The following is a 19,126-nucleotide window of genomic DNA, read 5'->3' on the forward strand; positions in this document are numbered from 1 at the left end:
GATCTCCTGAACCACTATATCTAACCAGGCTCCATCATAAGAAATTGCTGGCCCATTTAGTCAGCCTCCTGTTCTCAGTGGCCAGCTAGCTGCCCCAATGGGAAGCCTATAAGCCAGGCCTGAGCACAAGAGCACTCTCCCCTCCTGTGCCTCCAGCAACTGGTATTCAGAGGCATACAGCCTCCAACAGAGGGGGCAGAACATGAGGTGAACCCTGCTGGATGAGGACAAATGAGGTCCATCTTGTCCATCATCCTGTTCTTGCAGATGCCCCAATGGGAGACCCAAATGCAGAAGCTGAACAGTTCTCCCTACTTGTGATTCTCAGCAACTGGGAGAACACAAGAAGAGCTTGCCTGCTGGATCAAGCCAAAAACGGTGCATCTAATCCAACATTCTGTTCCCACAGTGGCCAACTAGATGCCCCAATGGGAAAACTGCAAGCAGGATTTGAGCACAAGAGCTCTTTCCCCTCTTGAGGTCTCTGGCAACTGGCATTCAGAAGCATTATTGCCTCCATCTATGGAGGTGGAACATGACTAGTAGTTGTTGATAGCCTTCTCCTCCATGAATTTCTCCAACCCACTTTTAAAACCACCCTTTGCCTCCCTGTTAGTGCCAAGAACACACCCGCTTCCTCCGTCTCGCCTCTTCTCTCTACCAGTCCTTCAGCATCAAACTGCTAAAGAGTTTGCTGCAAAACCATTGCCAGATCTGTTCCATAAGCACTTGGAAGTGAGTGGAATTGGCCACAGCAAGCTAAGGCAGACACCCCATTTTTGAACATCTGGGCTTGATGGCGAACAGCTTGCTCTGCTAACTATCTCTCTTATGAGCCCCCCCCCCCACTCCACTGCAGTCTCTTTACAAACTAAGCACCACAGTTGGGGTTGTGACATTTGCTTAAAGCTCCTTTGGCAATCCTGTTTTCTGTTGTTTGCTGTGAAAGCCTGAGATGACAAAGAAAAGAAAAGAAAATAAATACATATTAACCAAGCTTTCCTACCTTGACATGATTTCTGCCATGCAACAGCAGCTGAGGTATGGAGGGCTTGAGGACAGGTGGGAAGCAATTTCTGAAGTTATCAGTGACCCACAGATAATAAGCCCTCTCTGATTGCTTCTGCAAGACCTTAATGGGATTGGAAGAAATGAGAGGCTTGGGGGAATCTTGAAAGATGCACAGCTTCTGTCTGATGCAAAAATGAGCCCATGGCCTTCTGTCCTCCCTGGGCAATAGACACTGCTGGAGCAAGGGGAATGTGGCAACCACCACTACTGTTATAAGGTTGGGGGTTAGTTTAGATGATCTCCATGGGTATCCTTTCAAACTTGTGACCCCGTGACTGTGAGGTTAAGATCTACAAGAGGAAACCTGGTGAACTGGTCAGACCAGTCCAAAGAGACTGCCATAGAAACATATGGATGGGCTTTCCACCACCTCACCTGGCTGGATGCCACATAATCCTAGGATGGGGAACAACAAGCTAAGGAGGTTTTTTTGTGTAAGACAGAGTTTTGGCTGATGATGGAAGCTGGAGACAGAGAGGCATGCCTGTTTTGTGCTAGACCCCAAGCTGTGACTCAGGGGTTTCCCTGGAAACCCAAAGGGGAAGCAATATCTGTCAGAGTGTTAAGGCTGTGAGACCCTTCATCCTAAACTCAGGTTGTATATATGTAGAAGTAGAACCATATATTCTAAAGACACCACAGTCTCCATTGACCTTCATTCCAAGGAAACTGAACCCTGTGTAAGCACCCTGAAATCTATCACCACTAAAGAGACTGGGGTGTGCACAACAATTTATTCTAGCACAGATGGAAGGCGGAAGTCATACGCTCCTCAGCAAGCCAGGTGAGAAAAATCATAGGCTGGACATGTGGTTTGTACCCACTATTCAGCTGGGAGCAGGCTAGAACTTAGCTTTTTCAGTGCCACCCAAAATATGGGAGCTGTCTCATACACATACACACATTCTCCACCTTAGGAATATTTCCCAAGCTGATATATCAAGAGCAGGGGTGAACAATGTCTGCTATAAACTTCCCATTCTGCCTACAAGATAAACTCAACTCAACTCAATCCAATGCAACCCAAACTCAAATTGACTCTGGATTCCTCCCAGTTTTGGGAACTGACAAGACAGGTTAACAGAAATGAAGGTGCTGAATGACAGGGAGAGGAGGCAGTGAGTAAGAATAATAGGGTGAGTTGTTTTCCCCCCTGATCCTGATAGTGTATTGAAAGTTCAATCCTCACCAAATGTGGGAGCTGTGAAGCCTATATTTTCCTGGTAAGGAGAAGGTAATAGACTGATAACCATCCTTGGGGCTGCTTCACACATAATGCATTTCCTACAGGACCATGGAAGTTGTGATTGTGAAGCTGAGTTAGATCATTGCTCCATATAACAAAGAATGGGCTATTCTGACTGGCAGCCAGTCTCTCCAAAGAACTTGGGGTATAGGCCATTCTTGCCTCTGCTGTCCATGATTCACTTTTAATGGGAGATGCTGGTAGTCGAACCTGGGACCTTCTGTATGCAAAGCAGGTCCAATCCCACTGAGTGACAGCCCATGTGCCTGTTTGGACATGTGGACAGTGGTCCTCCCCCCCCCCAATATTTATAGAAGCATGATGTGTGAAGCACTTGCAGGCATTAGTGCCAGTGGGAATCCCAGATTCTGAATTTGGGTGGCAGTGCAGTTATTGATTATCAAGAGCCAGTTTGATCAGTTGAATAGTCTTTGGGAAGGCTTTGGGGAACAGAGGAAGCTGCCTTGTATGAAGTCATTGGTCCACCTAGCTCAGTATTGTCTACACTGGCTGGCAGCAGCTCTCCAGGGGTTTCAGGCAAGAGTTCTCTTCAAGCCCTACTGAAGATGCCATTAAGGATTGAATCTGGGACCTTCTGAATGACACTCAGATGCTCTACTACTGAGCTAGAGCCCTACGTTTGTCAAGATCCTGGTCCTCATGGTTCTGAAAAAACCTCATGGTGTTTTTTTTAAACTCATAGTTAAATAGGAGAATAGGAAGCTGCCCTGTATTGTGTCAGACCATTGGCCCACCTAGGTTGGTATTATCTACCCTGATTGAATGTGGTTCTCCAGGGGTTTCAGGTAGCAAATCTCCCAGATCTACCTGGAAATGGCAGGGGCTGAAGCTGGGACTTTCTGCATCTCTAGAAGATGCTCTATGACTAGGCTCAGCTTTCCCCATTTAAAACTTTTTTCCCTAGATATATGGGCCACAGAGAATTTGATAGTCACCATGTGAAATATGAGCCTCATTTGCCTATGTGTGTGCGTGCAGGGAAGCACTGGGTGCTCAGGATTTGCTGGATTTGGGGGCATGAATTAATTCTGCCTTTATTACATCACAGCTTGCTCCCTCATCTGAAGGCAATGTGATTCTTCAGAGGTGCCTGCCCTTTTTGCTTTCTGCAGAACTGAGACACAAGGGCAAATTCCTCCATAGGAACACAGGATGCTACCTTATACAAAGTCCGACGGTTGGTCCATCTAGCCTGGTACAGTCAAAACTAACTAGCAGAGGTTCTCCACAGTTTCAAATAAGGAGTCAACCCATCCTTGTCTGGGGATGCCAGATATTGAACCTCGGGCCTTCTCAGTGCTTCCCCCGTCCTACCCACTAGAAAAATAGGTGCTGGAACTCACCACAAAGTTGTTACAGTAAGTCGTCGGGCAACTCAGGGCAACCCTGAACAATTGCCAGTTTGACAACAAACCCACGGAGGTGCTAAAAGCTACTGCAAGCTGTCTCTCTAACCGGTTTGGAGGTCACCCCTGGTTCTGGTGCAGGTCAGATAAATGCACCCCTGCTTCCCTCGTTCTCTTAGATTCAGGCAGGTGGCTAGGGCATCTCAGAAAGGCCCTTGCAGAAACACACACATGTGCAACAGTAGAGTCCTGGCAGGAAAGCTTAAAGCCTGCCGCTGCTACACTGGAGACTGATTGAAGAAAATGGAATATGAATTGCCCCCCCCCCCAGCTTGACCAATCACGGCTAGGAGCTAGGTGGAGTCATAGTTCTAAAAAAACTGTAGACTCACACATGCTGACCAACTTCCATTTTGACTTCAAATGTTTGCTTTGGGCTTCTCAGAAGTATGTAAAAGGCAAGAAACAGGTGGGAGGATCGCCAGCCCACAATGGCACCCACCTGAGAAGTGCCAGAACTGTGCTTCGACACACTCCGACTGAAAAAAAAAGCACTGGACCTTCTGCATGCATAGCAGGTACTCTGGCACAGAGCTGCGGATGCTCTTGATGAACACAGGAAGCTGCCTTATTATGCTGAGACAGACCATTAGTCCATCTAGTTCAGTATTGTTTGACGCGCTTTGTCACATGACATTGTTTACAGTTTTCCAGGGTTTCAGACAGTGGGTCTCTCCCTGCCCTATCTGGAGAGAGATGCTGGGGACTGAACCTAGGATCTTCTACATCTTCTGCTTTACCACTGAGCTCTTTCCCATTGAAAGTACAGCCCCCTCCTTGCTTGTGGCTCTTTCTCACAACCTCCAGTGTGTTTTCCTGCTCAGATTCTATTGGCTCAGGGCCTGTGGGTGCCTTGTTACCTCTGTCTATCCCAGCTTCAAAAGGATTCACAAACAAATGTGGCTGATTCCTGTGGCTTTGAATTAGTTAGGTTGAGAGAAGATAGAGGAGTCCAGCTATGCCTGAAGGCTGGCCATTCTTGGTTTGCATGTCCTGGTGCAAATCATTACTCTTGAGGTGCTGACTCCATCCTTCACCCTGGTGCTTAGTTTGTCCTTTTGTCCATAAGAACAGTGGGGCACCCTCCAGTCTTCGTGCAGCAACACAAAGAAAGTGTTGTGACTAGAGATGTGAGAAGACATCCCTTTTGGTTCTGCCCTGTAGCTGTCACATGTAACACTGTTTCTATTCCGCTCCTTTTTGTCTTCCGCCAAAACTACTCATCTCATCTGCTGTGATGAAATAATGTAACTTACACAAAAAATTACGCAGGTGACATATGCTGTCATTACATTATCCCACCGCATTTATTTAATGCAAAGGAAATGCAGTGCAGATCGGTGTGTGTCTGTGTGTGTGTGTGTGTGTAGCATAATCAGTTACAGATCATCGGCAGACTGGAAGCAACAACAAAGGCAAATACTGAAAATAATCGCTGGAATGATTTCTGTTCCAGACAAGAAGGTGAAAAAGCAAACTGTTTCAGCAGTTCCTGCTCCTGTTTCCTTCAAAGTTCTCTTGATGCCCCTGGTTGTGACAGTGAGGCAAGCTCACACCAAATGAACAGAGGTTGGATATGTCAAGGATTCTTGAGTTGTGATTCCTGCTTCGCAGTGGACTAGAGTAGATTACTCTTTGAGTCCATCCAACTCTACGATTCTATGATCCAGGAGTCATTTTCAGTGCAATCCATGATGTGTGATTTCCTGACAGCACAGCAATATTTTCCTTTGGCTTTTCTTTGAAGCACTGTCAGTCATTCTCAGCACTGACACAAAGCCTTCCTTCCTTGCCGTGGGTCTATTTCATCTCCTTCAGCCTGGCCTTGTATGTGAGCTCACCTTGCCTAAAGATCAGGCCGTTGTTATAAATAACATGATTACATCTCTACTATGGGGTGGGATGCTGGATATGCTTGGACCACTAAGAGATTCACACATTCTAGGGGCCAGGTTCTTTGGCTATCAAAGCATCTCTCTTTTTTCATAATAAGAATAAGAATAATAAGTAGTCGTCGTTGTCGTCGGGGTGGGGGTGAGTAAGATGGCTTCCATTGTGCAGCTGGGGAATCCTTCTTGCTTGTGTTTATATGGGAGACTTGTGGACTTAAGACAACCCTTGCTTTGGAAGAGGTAGAGCTGGTGCCTTTGCTTCCAGGAACCGGCTGTGCACATCAAGGGGAACTCTTGAAGTATTAAAACATTGGTTGGTGGGAAGGGGGCTCTTTCAGGTCCTGCTGCCCCAGACTCAGACAAAAAACAACACTGAGCTACGGGGGACTGGGGGTGTGGGTGTGGGTGGGGTGGGGATAGAGAACAAGTAGGGTGATGTGGGAAGGAGACTTAGCTAATTCTCATCTCTGGCAGGCCGGATCTTCATCTCGGTGAACTTGAGGGAGTACTGCCAGCCTGTCCATGAGGACCACTCGATGCCATCGGCGTAGGAGCTGTGGTGGCCCTTCAGGTACTGCCCGTTCAGGTTGGAGGTGTGGCAATTGCGGTACCACCAGGCCCCGTGGTAGAAGGAGGCACAGTTGTTCTCTGAGTGGTCGTTGTCCAAGTCTTTGGTGGTGAACTTCATGCCATTGTGCTTCAGGAACGAGTCGCCTGCAGGGGGAAGGAGTCATTTGTCAGGGTGTGGTGAGGTCTTTGGAAAGGGCCACTTGGTGGACAGGGACATCTGCCCCCCAACTCCACAGGCAGCCTATTGAAATTTGCTCCAAAAGCTCTGAGCAGGTCTGTAAGAACATAAGAAGAGTTTGCTGGAGGAAGCCAATGGCCCATCTAGTCCATCATCCTGTCCTCACAGTAGCCAACCAGATGCCTGTAGGAAACTCACAGGCAGGATTCTGGCACAAGCACACTCTCCCTTCCTGAGCTTTCCAGCTACTGGTATTCAGAAGCATTACTGCCTCCAACCATTGAGACAAAAGCATAGCCATTGTGGCTAGCAGGTGGCGCCAGATCTGCGCTAGGGGTATTAATGTCAACATTCTGTGACAAAGTAATGGAAGCCTGAAAAACTAAAGGTGCAGGTTTTGGTGAGGCTAAACGAATGAACAGAACTGTAGCTCTACATTTTAGAAAGGGTTTTGCAATTCAGTTGAAATAAAATTTTGTTTTGTTTTGTTTTACGTCAATAAAACTATAAATATTTGCTTTCTGAGTTAGTCCCTGACAGCTGAGAGCTAAATTCTTCCTTGCAAATTGGACGTTCCGACCTAAATGTTCTTTCTGTCAGGGTGAAATGTCAATTTCTGACCTGAAGTTTCAATTCTGAGCAGCTGTTTTGAAGTGGAAATTTGCCGTTCTGACAGGCCCGATTGCTCCAATGCTATTAGCACCGGTGCTGTTCTGGATATAATGCACGGTATTTTGAGCACAGAGCAAATGGCCTTCCTTCCTACCTTCCTTCTTTCCTGGTGATCCACGAAGAGGTATATACCCCAAACTTCCACAGCTATTCACAAACACACATCCTCAGTGCACAAATATCCACTGCACATGCGTATCTGTTTCCCCTCTCACACATATCCCCTCTGCCCTGGGCACCAGGCAAACTTACCTGCTGTCCCAGAATAGTCAGCAACAGTAACTGGATAGCCATCTTCCTCAGGGTCGACAGAGAACAAACCCACCGAAAATGTTCCATAATGTGCATAAGCTGTGCCATTATCAAAGTCCTCTAGGTCAATGCGCAGCTCATAGTTGGCTTGCGTGGTCAAGGCATGGATCGTCTTCAGCCCTATTAAATGAGTTTCTAATCAGTTTATATGTGGGATATGGATGTGTCCTTAAATACATTACCGTTTGTCAGACACTGCATTTTATAAACGAGGAAATACAAACTTTGGAACTCCCTGCCTATTGACATCAGACAGGTGCCTTTGCTGCACTCATTTCAGCACCAGCTATAAACATTTTTTTGTTTAAGCAAGCCTATCCAGACATGTAGAATGCTGACATGTTTTAATCTCAGTTTAAACTTCCTGGCTTTAATTGTATTTTGAAGACTTTTAAATAGCTGTTTTGTACTTTTTTACTGGCAATTTCATTGTTTTATAATAATAATAATAATAAATTTTATTTATATCCCGCCCTCCCCAGCCGAAGCTGGGCTCAGGGCGGCTAACAACAATCAAAATAATCCAACATTCTAAAACATTCATTATAAAATTAATTAAATCAAATTAAAATCAAATTAATGGCAACCATCAAGCAAAATTTTGTGCAGATTGCCAGAGGAGGGGGTCAGGCTGCGCCCTGACAAAAGGCCTGGTGGAACAGCTCTGTCTTGCAGGCCCTGCGGAAGGATGTCAGGTCCTGCAGGGCCCTAGTCTCTTGTGACAGAGCGTTCCACCAGATTGGAGCCGCGGCCGAGAAAGCCCTGGCTCTAGTTGAGGCCAACCTAACCTCTCTGTGGCCTGGGATCTTTAGGGTGTTTTTATTTGCAGACCGTAAATTTCTCTGTGGGACATACCAGGAGAGGCGGTCCCATAGGTACGAGGGTCCTAGGCCGTATAGGGCTTTAAAGGTTAAAACCAGCACCTTAAACCTGATCCTGTACTCCACCGGGAGCCAGTGCAGCTGGTATAGTACTGGATGGATATGATCTCGCAGCGAAGACCCCATAAGGAGTCTCGTTGCGGCATTCTGCACCTGCTGGAGTTTCTGGGTCAGTCTCAAGGGCAGCCCCACGTAGAGCGAGTTACAATAATCCAGTCTGGAGGTGACCGTCGCGTGGATCACAGTGGCTAGGTCAGGGCGAGAGAGATAAGGAGCCAACTGCTGAGCTTGGCAGAGATGAAAAAATGCCGCCTTTGTTATAGCTGTAATCTGCGCCTCCATAGAGAGGGAGGTATCGAAGATTACACCCAAACTCTTAACGGACGAAGCTGGCACTAATTGCACCCCCGCAAGAGATGGGAGTTGCCCCCTCAATCCCATATCGCTCCGTCCCAGCCAGAGGACCTCTGTCTTCGAAGGATTTAACTTCAACCGGCTCCCACGTAACCATCCAGCCACAGCTTCCAGACATCTGGTCAGTGTATCTGGGGCTGAGTCAGGATGGCCATCCATCAACAGATAGAGTTGGGTGTCATCGGCATACTGATGGCAGCCCAGCCCAAAACTCCGGACAAGCTAGGCGAGGGGGCACATAAAGATGTTAAAAAGCATCAGGGAGAGAATCGCACCCTGAGGCACTCCACACACCAAGGAGTGGCGTGATGACAATTCCCCCCCAAGCGCCACTCCTATTTCTTTGTATACCATTTTGAGAATTTGATATCTTTGGTTTTGGGGTTTTTTGCAATCAAGCAGTACTGTGGTACCTCCGGTTGCGGACGGGATCCTTTTCCGGAGCTCTGGTTGGATCCTGAGGTTTCCGCAACCGGAGGGACTGCTTCTGCGTATGTGCGCGTGGTGAAAGCCGGAAAAATACTTCCGGGTTTGCTGTGTTCACATCCTGAAGCAACTGGAGGTATGTATATCCAGAGGTACCACTGTATGTGCATTTTATGAAATACATAATTTGCTACATTCATTTTAGAAGGTGCAGCCTTTTCAGAAAGCAGCTTTCTTAAGGCTACCAAAAATATTAAAAATCAGACCTGCCTAAATGTGTGACATGGGTGGCGCTGTGGTCTAAACCACTGAGCCTAGGGCTTGCTGATCGAAAGATCGGCGGTTCGAATCCCCGCGACGGGGTGAGCTTCCGTTGTTCAGTCCCAGCTCCTGCCTACCTAGCAGTTCAAAAGCACGTCAAAGTGCAAGTAGATAAATATGTACCACTCTGGCGGGAAGGTAAACGGCGTTTCCATGCGCTGCTCTGGTTTCGCCAGAAGCGGCTTAGTCATGCTGGCCACATGACTCGGAAAAACTGTCTGCAGACAAACGCCGGCTCCCTCAGCCAGTAAAGCGAGATGAGCGCTGCAACCCCAGAGTTGTTTGTGACTCGTCTTAACAGTCAGGGGTCCTTTACTTTACTTTTTAAAATGTGTGATGGGCAGATATTGGAGATTCAAGATTCTGCACTGGGTAGTTACCGTTAAGTTACAAGTAAGGAGATTCTGACACAATGTCAGAAAGAACTTTCTGGTGGTAAGAGCTGTTCAACTGTGGAACCGACTTCCTCAGAAAGTGGTGGACTCTACTTCATTGGAGGTTTTTAAGCAGAGGCTGAATGGTCACCTGCCATGGATACTTTAGTGGAGATTCCTGCATTGCAGGGGATTGGACTAGATGACCCTCAGAGTTCCTTCCAACTCTACAATTCTATGATTCTAAGGATGTACAAAAGGGACACGGGTGGCGCTGTAGTCAGAAGGTCGGTGGTTCAAATCCCCGCGACGGGGTGAGCTCCCATTGCTCGGTCCCTGCTCCTGCCAACCTAGCAGTTCAAAAGCACATCAAAGTGCAAGTAGATAAATAGGTACCGCTCCGGCAGGAAGGTAAATGACGTTTCTGTGCACTGCTCTGGTTTGCCAGAAGCGGCTTAGGCATGCTGGCCACATGACCCGGAAGCTGTACGCCGGCTCCCTTGGCCAGTAAAGCGAGATGAGCGCTGCAACCCCAGAGTCGTCCATGACTGGACCTAATAGTCAGGGGTCCCTTTACCTTTACGGATGTACGAACATAAGAAAAGCACTGCTGGATCTGGCCAATGGCCCATCTAGTTCTAGCATCCTGTTCTCACAGTAAACAACCAGGTGCCCCATTGGGAAACCCACAAGCAGGATTCGAGCATAAGAGCAGCACATTCCCCTCCTGTGGTCCCAAAGCAAGTGGTATTCAGAAGCTGGTATTACTGTCTCTAACTGTGGAGGCAGAACATAGCCATTATGACTAGTAGCTATTGATAGACTTCTCCTCCATGAATTTGTCCACTCTGCTTTCAAATCCATACAAGCTGCATCCAGTGGGAGTAAGTGAAGAAGTCCTTTCTTTGATCTGTCCTGAATCTTCCAACACTCAGCTTCATTGCATGTCCAGAAGTTCCAGTGTTATGAGAGAGGGAGAAAAACCACCCACTTTCTCCATGTCATGCACCAATTGGAGGTGGGGGTGGAAGAGGCCGTGGGATATTAAGAGCCCAGCCAACACAACAAGGAAAGCTGCTGTTGACTGTTGTGTCATGTGCCTTATCCACAATTTAGTCCCACTTCCCAGACCAAACCTTCCCAGCCTCTGTTTCATGCAGCTTTTAGTGTGGGCCTTCAGAGGCTGAGAGATGGGATTTCACTGCCTATCAATTAGGACTTGCAAAAGCACCTCTCTAGAGGTGGGTAGTGAGAGGGGAGAAGGAGTCCTGCTGATCATTTCTCAATTAAGAGGTGATTTGGGGAAAGTTGTCATTCGCCGTGAGTGATGACTCCTTGTCTCCCATTTTCAAACCTCTCCTCCATCATACCTGGTGTTCTCTTTAATTACCAGTATTTTAAGTTATACTTGCAGGCTGCAGGCTCCTTAGGTAGAAATCATCTCCACAACATGACACAACCGTCAACAGCAGCTTTCCTTGCAAACCCCAACAGTTTTGATTCAGAGGTTTCTGCTCGCTGGTGTGCAGCTTATCTAGGAACAGGTCAAGGCTGGCATAACAGGGAAATACCAAAGTGAACAGGTGCTTGGAGCGTTTGGGACATTTTGGTTTTGAGAAAAAAGCAGTAGGAGGCAACATAATAGAAGTTTATAAAATTATGCATGACCTGGAGAGAGTGGGAATTTCTTCCTTTCTCATAACACTCATAACACTAGAACTCATGGGTATCAAGTGAAGCTGAATGATGGAAGGTTTGGGACAGATAAAGTCCTTCTCCATGCAGCACATAGTTAAACTATGGAACTCACTCCCACAGGAGGAAATGAGGACCACCATCTTGGGTGAGCCAGTCACTGCCTCTCAGCCTGTAACCTATCTCACAGGGTTGTTGTGAGGATAGGATGAAAAGGAGGAGGAAAATCATGTGCACCACATTGAGCAACTTGGTGCAAAAGGTGGGATAAAAATAAATAAAGCCACTTCTCTGCCTCTGTGATAATAAAGGCCAAGATGCACATACCGAGCCAGTGTTCTCCAGTCAGTTTCCCAAATCCATCCCTGTAAGCTTCCCACCCGCGGAAGAAATTCACAGAGCCATCCTCACGCCGCTGGAAGACCTGTAGTGGGAGAAATCAGTGCAGGATTAGTAAGAACAAGAGAGAGAGAGAGAGAGAGAGAGAGAGAGAGAGAGAGAGAATGTGTTCACTGGGGGAGGAGGCGGGGGCGAGCCTCCGTCAGCATTGTCTTTGCCTCCCCCATTCATGGTCCAGTTTGAAGAGCGATGGTGCCGCTTTATCAGATGAAAGAGCCGAGATGCAAACTAAAAACCCCGTTAAATTGGCTAATTATGTTGGAGTGGTTCAGCGAAAGGGACTCTGAAGAGGCTTCCTGTCAGGATTAATAGGGAGGTTGACACTGAAACCAGAAATGTTATGTTACAGATATGGCGGCTATTAATTTTCTCATTCTAGGCTATCACCCAGGGAGCTTTCTTCCAGCCCAAGGGCCGCATTCTCTCCTGGGCAACCTCCTGGGGGCTGCAAGCCAGGCTGGGAGGGAGGCAAGGGGCATGAGCAGAGTTCAAGGGCACATTCCAGCCAGGCAAAAGCACTCAAGAAGGATACAAAGCCTAGGTAGTATGGAGTGTGGCCTATGGAAAGAAGGAATGGCTGAGGAGGAGGTAAAGCCCGAGGGGAGTCCCAAGGGTTGGATTGAGAGGTCTCCAGGGATGCACTTGGTCCCTGGGACTGAGGTTTCCCAACACTGTTGTAGGGTTGTTGTTTTTTTAAGTAATGTGCAAAGCAGACATAAGAATATAAGATGACATAAGAATGTGCAAAGCAGACATAAGAATATAAGATGACCCCTCCTGGATTAGTCCAGTGGCCCTTCTAGTCCAGTCTCCTCTTCTCACAGAGGCCACTCAGATGCCTGTGGGAAACCAGCAAGCAGGATTTCAGCACAAGAGCCCTCTCCCCTCCAGGGGTCTCCTGCAACTAGTCTTCAGAAGCATGCCTGCAACCCGTGGAGATTAAGCATAGCCATTGCAGGTAGTAGCACAGCCCTCTCCTCAATGCATTTTTCTAATCCTCTTTTAAAGCCATCCAAGTTGGTGGCCACCACTGCATCCTATGGGAGTGAGTTCCCTTTTTTAACTATCCTCTACGTGAAGAACTACTGAATTGTATTCTGCCTTTTGGATTACCAGCAGATCTCCCCTTAGCCATGTGTTATCTCATGATTCAGTGTTTTATAACTCGCTAAACTTGCTGTGGGGCACATGACCACATGACCTCCCTTCAGGTGCCCATGGTCTGGTATTTGTGAGTGGTGTGCCAAGTGATAGGGAAGCCCTGCTGTGTTGCATTTGAACCACGGCGTCTTATAGGCAAACCCTATGTAATGGTGAACGTGAACATTTCAAGCTGGCTTTCATTTCTGGGCAACAAAAGAGTTTTGATTAAAGATTAAGCAATAACGGACTGTGCATTTACTGGTTCGCCTTACCCCCTTCTGCCATGGTTCTCAAATTAGCCAAGTGAAATGTCCTCCTTTTGGTACTTTTCTTGCTTAATTAAACTTTGATCTATTGGCGGGAGAATCAAGAAAATACCTCCTGTGTCTGCTACTCACCATTAATTAAGCGTCCGTCCCCTGATTTAATGAAGCAGGGGCACATTTTGACTGGAAGGGCACCAAAAGGAAAGTTTACTTTCAGAACAGCTGAGTTCTCAGATCACTGGATTTTCAGCCGTGACCTAAAAGGCCTTTCAAAGTTGCCCATACAAGTACAATGGCCCATCCATTTACTTTAAAGCAGCACTCTGGTGATGGTAACCCTATTTCCACTGGTGATGCCAATATGCCACCATTACCCTCAGGCTAATAATGGTTGGAGGGTTGGAACTGGGGTATTATTTCTAACAGTGGCAGGGAACCCTTTTCCGCTGGAGGGCCGCATATTATGGGCAATCTTCCAGGTGCCAGATGTAAAAGCAGGCAGACATGAACTTTACCTCCATAAACTAAGCTAGTTTCATAGCACATTGAAAGCTGCTTATACCGAGAGTCAGGCCAATGGTCCATCTAGTTCAGAATTGTCTACACTGACTGGCAGCAGCTCTCCTTCTTCATATGTGTTACTTCAAGACTAGATTACTGCCATGTGTTCTATATGGGGCTTCCCTTGCATTGATCCAAAAGATGGAGTTAGTACAGAATGCTGCAGCCTGGTTGCTGACAGGACTGAGGCATTGTCAGCATATCACACCTGAGTTCAGAGATCTGCACTGGCTGCTGTTTTGCTACCAGGCCAAGTTCAGTGTGTCATTATTATATAAAGCCCTTAACAACTTGGGACCAACTTACCTGCAAGGTGGCCTTATCCCATTTATGCCCACTTGACCATTTCATTCGGCAGAACTGGCACTCTTACAGGTGCCATATAATACCCACCCTTCATTTTTAAGTAGTGTGGCAGCAACTCCCTGCCTATTCATATCAGGCAGCTGGCTTCATTGTATTCTTTTTAGCACCGGCTAAAAACATTTTTGTTTAGACAAAGATGTTCAGACTCTTAGAAAGTTGATGTGGGTTTTAATCCGTTTTCAGTCTACTGTTATTCTCATCCTTCAAAAGTATTATGGTTGTTACTTTTCCTTTCTGTAACCTGCTTTGAGATTTCCTCCCCTCCCACCACCATTTTATTTTGTTTACAATCAAGCAGTTATAAATTTTATGGAACAAATAAATACGTGGAAAGGCAGTATTCTGGGTATAGGGATCCCAAACAGTATGGGGCTTTCTAGCTTAAAACCAGCACTGGGGGAATCCAACGGGCATCAAGGGAAGTTGGGAGGTTCACACGTTCTCATTCCATCCATCACTGCGTTCTGTGATGGACTCAGTTTCCAAACCAAGAAGCAAACAGCTTCTGACCAGCTTACTCTCTGTACATTTGTCCAAGCCTCTCTTTAAAAACAAAAACAAAAAACCCACCTAAGCCAGGGATCGCCACCATTTCTGTAGTTAATTTTGCAAGTGTGTGAAATATTTACAGTCAATTGCATTGGGTGATAGGGAGTTGTAGTGTTCTGTGGGAGTGTGTGTTGAGGGGGAGGGGAAGAATTATCTCTGACTGATGTCCTCCCTCTCCTGTTTTCTTCCCATGAGCTGCACAAACATCCCCCACACCAAACCCTTTTGCTATGGATGATTCTTCCTGAACAGATTCGGGCAATTTCATGCTGCATAAACTGCCCATGATTACATTATTGCAGTATCTGGAGGTTGAGCTCCACCGCGGCCAGCATATGCTTCAAAATCCTGATGTGTTTCTGTTGCATCACAATGGAACATTGTTAAGGGGCAGCCAGGAACCGGGCTCCCCACAGTCTTAGTCTGGGGCTGTGTGCTAACCAGGGCAGACAGGAAAACATGGATAGATTTATTTATTTTTTTAAGGTGGAAAAAGAACAGGATTTTTCTTTTCTTTTGAAAGGGCTGTACTTCAGTGGGGGAGCACATGCTTCATACAAAAAGGTCTCTGGGTCCATCCTCTGTATCCTCAGATGCGGCTAGGAATGTCCCTTTCCTGAAATCCTGGAAAGCTGTTGCCAGTCAGTGTGGACTATACTGAGCTTGATGGTTGAATGGTCTGACTCAGTATCAGACAGCTTCAGATGTTCCTACTTAATTCAATCAATACTTAAGAACATAAGAAGACCCTTGCAGGATCAGGCCAATGGTCCATCTAGCCCAGCATCCTGTCCTCACAGTGGCCAACCAGATGCCTATGGGAAACTGACAATCAGAATCCGAGCACAAGAGCAGCACCCTCCCCTCCTTAAGTTTCCAGCAACTTGTATTCAGAAAGCTTTGCTGTCTCCAACTATGGAGGCAGAACATATCCATCATAGCTAACAGCTATCAGCAGCCCTCCCCTCCATGATCTTGTCTAACCCTTTTTTAAAAGCATCTAAGTTGATGGCCATCAGTGCCTCTTGTGGGAGCAAGCTCCATAGTTGAACTATGCGCTGCGTGATTCTTCAGAACAATGAGGACTAGAATCTTGTTTATTGTGGCTAGGGGAAGGAGATAGCTCAGTGGTAGAGTGCACCATTTGCATGTAGAGAACCCCAGAAGAGGCAGATTTAGGGGGGCATGACGGGTTTAGTCGCACAGTGTGCATAGTGCATCAGGAGCACTGCAGGAAGTAAATTGACACTCGTTCCAGCAACTTTTGCTTGTTGGCCTGCACAGTCCTTTTCTGTGGCCCCCAGAAGGCTGTTTAGAAGGAAACATGGCCCTTGAGGCTGGGAAGAATTGCCGAGCCCTCCATTAGATGCCCTGCCACAGCTCCGACCAACTTTGCAAGCCCTAGTTTGGAGGCTGTGACATGATTCTCACTCATCAGGCTCGCCTCTGATCCAAGCAGTACTTACCTTCTAGAATTAGAACCCTTAATTTTTATCCCTGCATTGAGCGCTTGAGAAGCTGCCTTTGCTAAGCCCCTTTGAAAGGGGCTTTGGGCCTGAACAGTTTGACGGCTGAAGGACACTTTTGCTGGAAAGGGGCCCAAAGCTGATTGCTAATGGAGAGCTTTTCTTGGCTCCCACATCAGTGGGGCATGGGGAAGGAGGGAAGGTTATGGGAGCAGGAGATAATGCAAGCTCCTTCATTAAGCTGCTTTGACCTCAGGCTGCAAAGTAGGCCAGTTGTCCACGGCACTGATGGAGGAGGGTTTGGAGGGGCTTGAGTTGCATTAGCGGAGAGCTCTCCCTCACTCTCATTCTCCTCTCCGTAACCGTCCATGTAAAGGCCTGATTACACAAATGCCTTGAGAGATTAGTGGCCCGAACAGCTTTGGTGATAAATGCCTCTTTGCTGATTATCCCCCTTTGTGGAGGTGCAGAGACAGCCATGCATGGACCCTGAAGTGGCGCACAACGCCACAGCCACAGTTCCTTTGCCCCTCAATATGACTTGTTATTTTTCCTCCACCAGAGCTGATTTCTCTGTAGCCATGTGGTCTAGAAACCTGAATCTGAAATCAGGGGAATTTGCCATCCCTTTTAATCTTGCCATCAGTACGTCATATAAGAAGGTGTAACAGGATCCAAATATGTCTGGTCGCAGCCAGGGAGTCCCAAGCAGATTAACACAGCCATCAGAAGGAAAAGGGGCTGTGACATTTTGCTAATAGCTAAGGTGTTGTGGTTGGGTCTGTATCCCTGAGGACTTAGTTTTATTGCTGGATCACAAAGGGAAAGCATTCATAGCTTCAAAGACAAGGGTCAAGAACTCAATACTCAAGTGTTCTATTCCAGGGTCAGAAAAGAAATTGATGTTGTTTGGTAAGGCTGCCAAGCTATGATTGAAAAACCAATGGCTCCTTAGGCAGTTCAGAGACAGGCTGTGCTGGGTAAATCTGGGGAATGGTGGCTCAATACTACTAGGGTATCAGATTCCAATATCATTTTCTTCATAAAAGATGGCTTTACACACAGGTTCACGTCTGCCCACCCTGGCATGGCCACGAAGAGGAGATCGGAATTTTCTGTTTTAAATTGAACATACTTTAGCATGCCATCCCAAACTAACCATAACAGTGGTTAGTCTTAACTATGGTTTGTCAAAAAACAACAACCTTGTAAACCACAGTTTGAAGTCATCTTGTTCATGCAAACCATCATTAAGATTAACCACAGGTTATCCATGTTCAGGCATCACAGCAACCAGTCATTGGTACAAAATGGACACAAAGCTTTTGAAATTCTTGCAAGCTGGGCCAGGCGGTGGGAGGATGCAAGCACCCAAGATCACTGCAACTTGTTTTTGTTTAGCGTTGCACCTGGTTGAAGCCACAAGGCGGTTGGCAATAGTACTGTACTTATTGAAGGCAGACTACAGGAATCCTGACTACAGGGCTTACTTATCTCCTGATTCAACCCCAAAATTTACATGTGTGGGTTTCCTGCCTGCCCCAGGAAGTGATCAGTTGTGACCTTCCTGGAGGTACTTGCAGTGTATTTGTGCATTCAAGCAATTGGCCTCAGTGACTACCCCAGACTACCCACAAATCATCCAGAGAGTGACAGCAACAGTTTTAATAACCAGGGACCACTCAAGAGTGTATTGCTTTGATACTGCATTAACTTCACTGGAATCAAGGACTGTCACTTATGCGTCACTGCAAAAGAGGTGCACATATATTCATAAACTGTGCATCTGCTCTTTTATATGCATAGGTCCAGATTTAGACATACCGTAATTGCTATAATTGAAATAGACTGTATTTCACCCTAATGGAGAAGGCTGTGACCAGGTGGCCTCTGCCTGCCAGGTGCTCACCATTGATGGACAACCACAAAGGCCCCTCCTGCTCTCCCCCGTTGGATCTGTTAACTTTACAGCCCTTCAAAACAGAGCAGTGTCCTTCAGCCTTCAGGCCCCAGACGTTGCTGGACCAATTCAGCTCCCAGCATCCTCCCAGCAAGTAGCGAGAGAGAGAAACATTTTTCAGCCTCTCTCACAGCACTAGAATTTATGGACAGCTGATTCAGGAAGGATAAAAGAAAAGACTTTTTCCACACAGCACATTGGTACACTATGGAACTTGCTCCCATAGCAGGCAGCGATGGCCACCAACTTGGATGACTTTAAAAGAGGATTAGACATGGCTATCAAAGATTAATAGCCATGATGACTGTAGCTCCGCCTCTGTGGCTGGAGCTGGTAATTCTGAATAAAAGTTGCTGGAAACCTAAGCAGGGGAGATTGCTCTTGTGCTCAGGTCCTGCTTGCAGGTTTAGAATTGGGGCACCTGTTTGGGATGACATACGGGCCTTTGTTCTGATGCCGCAAAAGCAATATTCTGTTTTTAATTTTGGGGAAAGCTGATCTGGGTACTGTACATCCTCACCCCAGAAGCTAGTTATTTGTTTATTTCATAACATTTATACACTGTTTATTTGTTTTTATAAAAAAGCCTCAGACTGCTCTACAAAAGATAAAACAGAAAAATCAATAAAAACATCACACCCATACAAAAGTTAAAATACTAAAACAGATGAAAATCACCTCAACATTCTAAGCATCTGGCTAGGCTTGTCTAAACAGGGATATTTTTAGCTGGTGAGTACAGTGAAGGCACCTGCTTGATCTCAATAGGCAGGAAGTTCCAAAGTGCAGGTGCTGCCATACTAATTCACTGAGTTGTAACGGATGTGGAATGGGTATTATGTGGCACCCTCAGCAGTGTCAATTCTGCCAAAGCAGTTGAGTGCGCACATGTTAGGGGCACTCCAGATTCAGGTGAGAGAAGATGGTTTTCTCATTG

At 46.7% G+C, this 19,126-nt stretch overlaps 2 protein-coding genes and 1 long non-coding RNA gene across 6 annotated transcripts in view; 1 reads left to right on the forward strand and 2 right to left on the reverse strand.

Annotated features, from left to right (window-relative positions):
• QRFP (pyroglutamylated RFamide peptide) overlaps window positions 1-4,271 on the reverse strand; it is a 31,925-nt gene extending 27,654 nt beyond the window's left edge. Inside the window, exon 1 of the mRNA XM_082207901.1 lies at window positions 4,187-4,271. The gene's annotated coding sequence lies outside the window, so the exon portion shown is untranslated. The remainder of the gene's footprint in view (window positions 1-4,186) is intronic.
• Window positions 1-19,126, forward strand: part of LOC309523771 — a 137,138-nt gene that overhangs the window by 20,324 nt on the left and 97,688 nt on the right. The gene's annotated exons all lie outside the window — the stretch shown is intronic.
• The window catches only part of FIBCD1 (fibrinogen C domain containing 1), a 72,701-nt gene continuing 57,847 nt past the window's right edge, over window positions 4,273-19,126 (reverse strand). For all 3 annotated transcript variants that reach the window (XM_082207852.1, XM_082207851.1, XM_082207853.1), the window contains 3 exons: window positions 11,807-11,903; window positions 7,309-7,488; window positions 4,273-6,350 (listed from right to left, as the gene is read on the reverse strand). In XM_082207852.1, coding sequence (XP_082063978.1) covers window positions 6,091-6,350; window positions 7,309-7,488; window positions 11,807-11,903 — 537 coding nt within the window. In that variant the 3' untranslated portion in view covers window positions 4,273-6,090. The remainder of the gene's footprint in view (window positions 6,351-7,308; window positions 7,489-11,806; window positions 11,904-19,126) is intronic.

This window comes from Podarcis vaucheri, assembly GCF_965113315.1.
Source record: "Podarcis vaucheri genome assembly, chromosome: Z".
NCBI lineage: Eukaryota > Metazoa > Chordata > Lepidosauria > Squamata > Lacertidae > Podarcis > Podarcis vaucheri.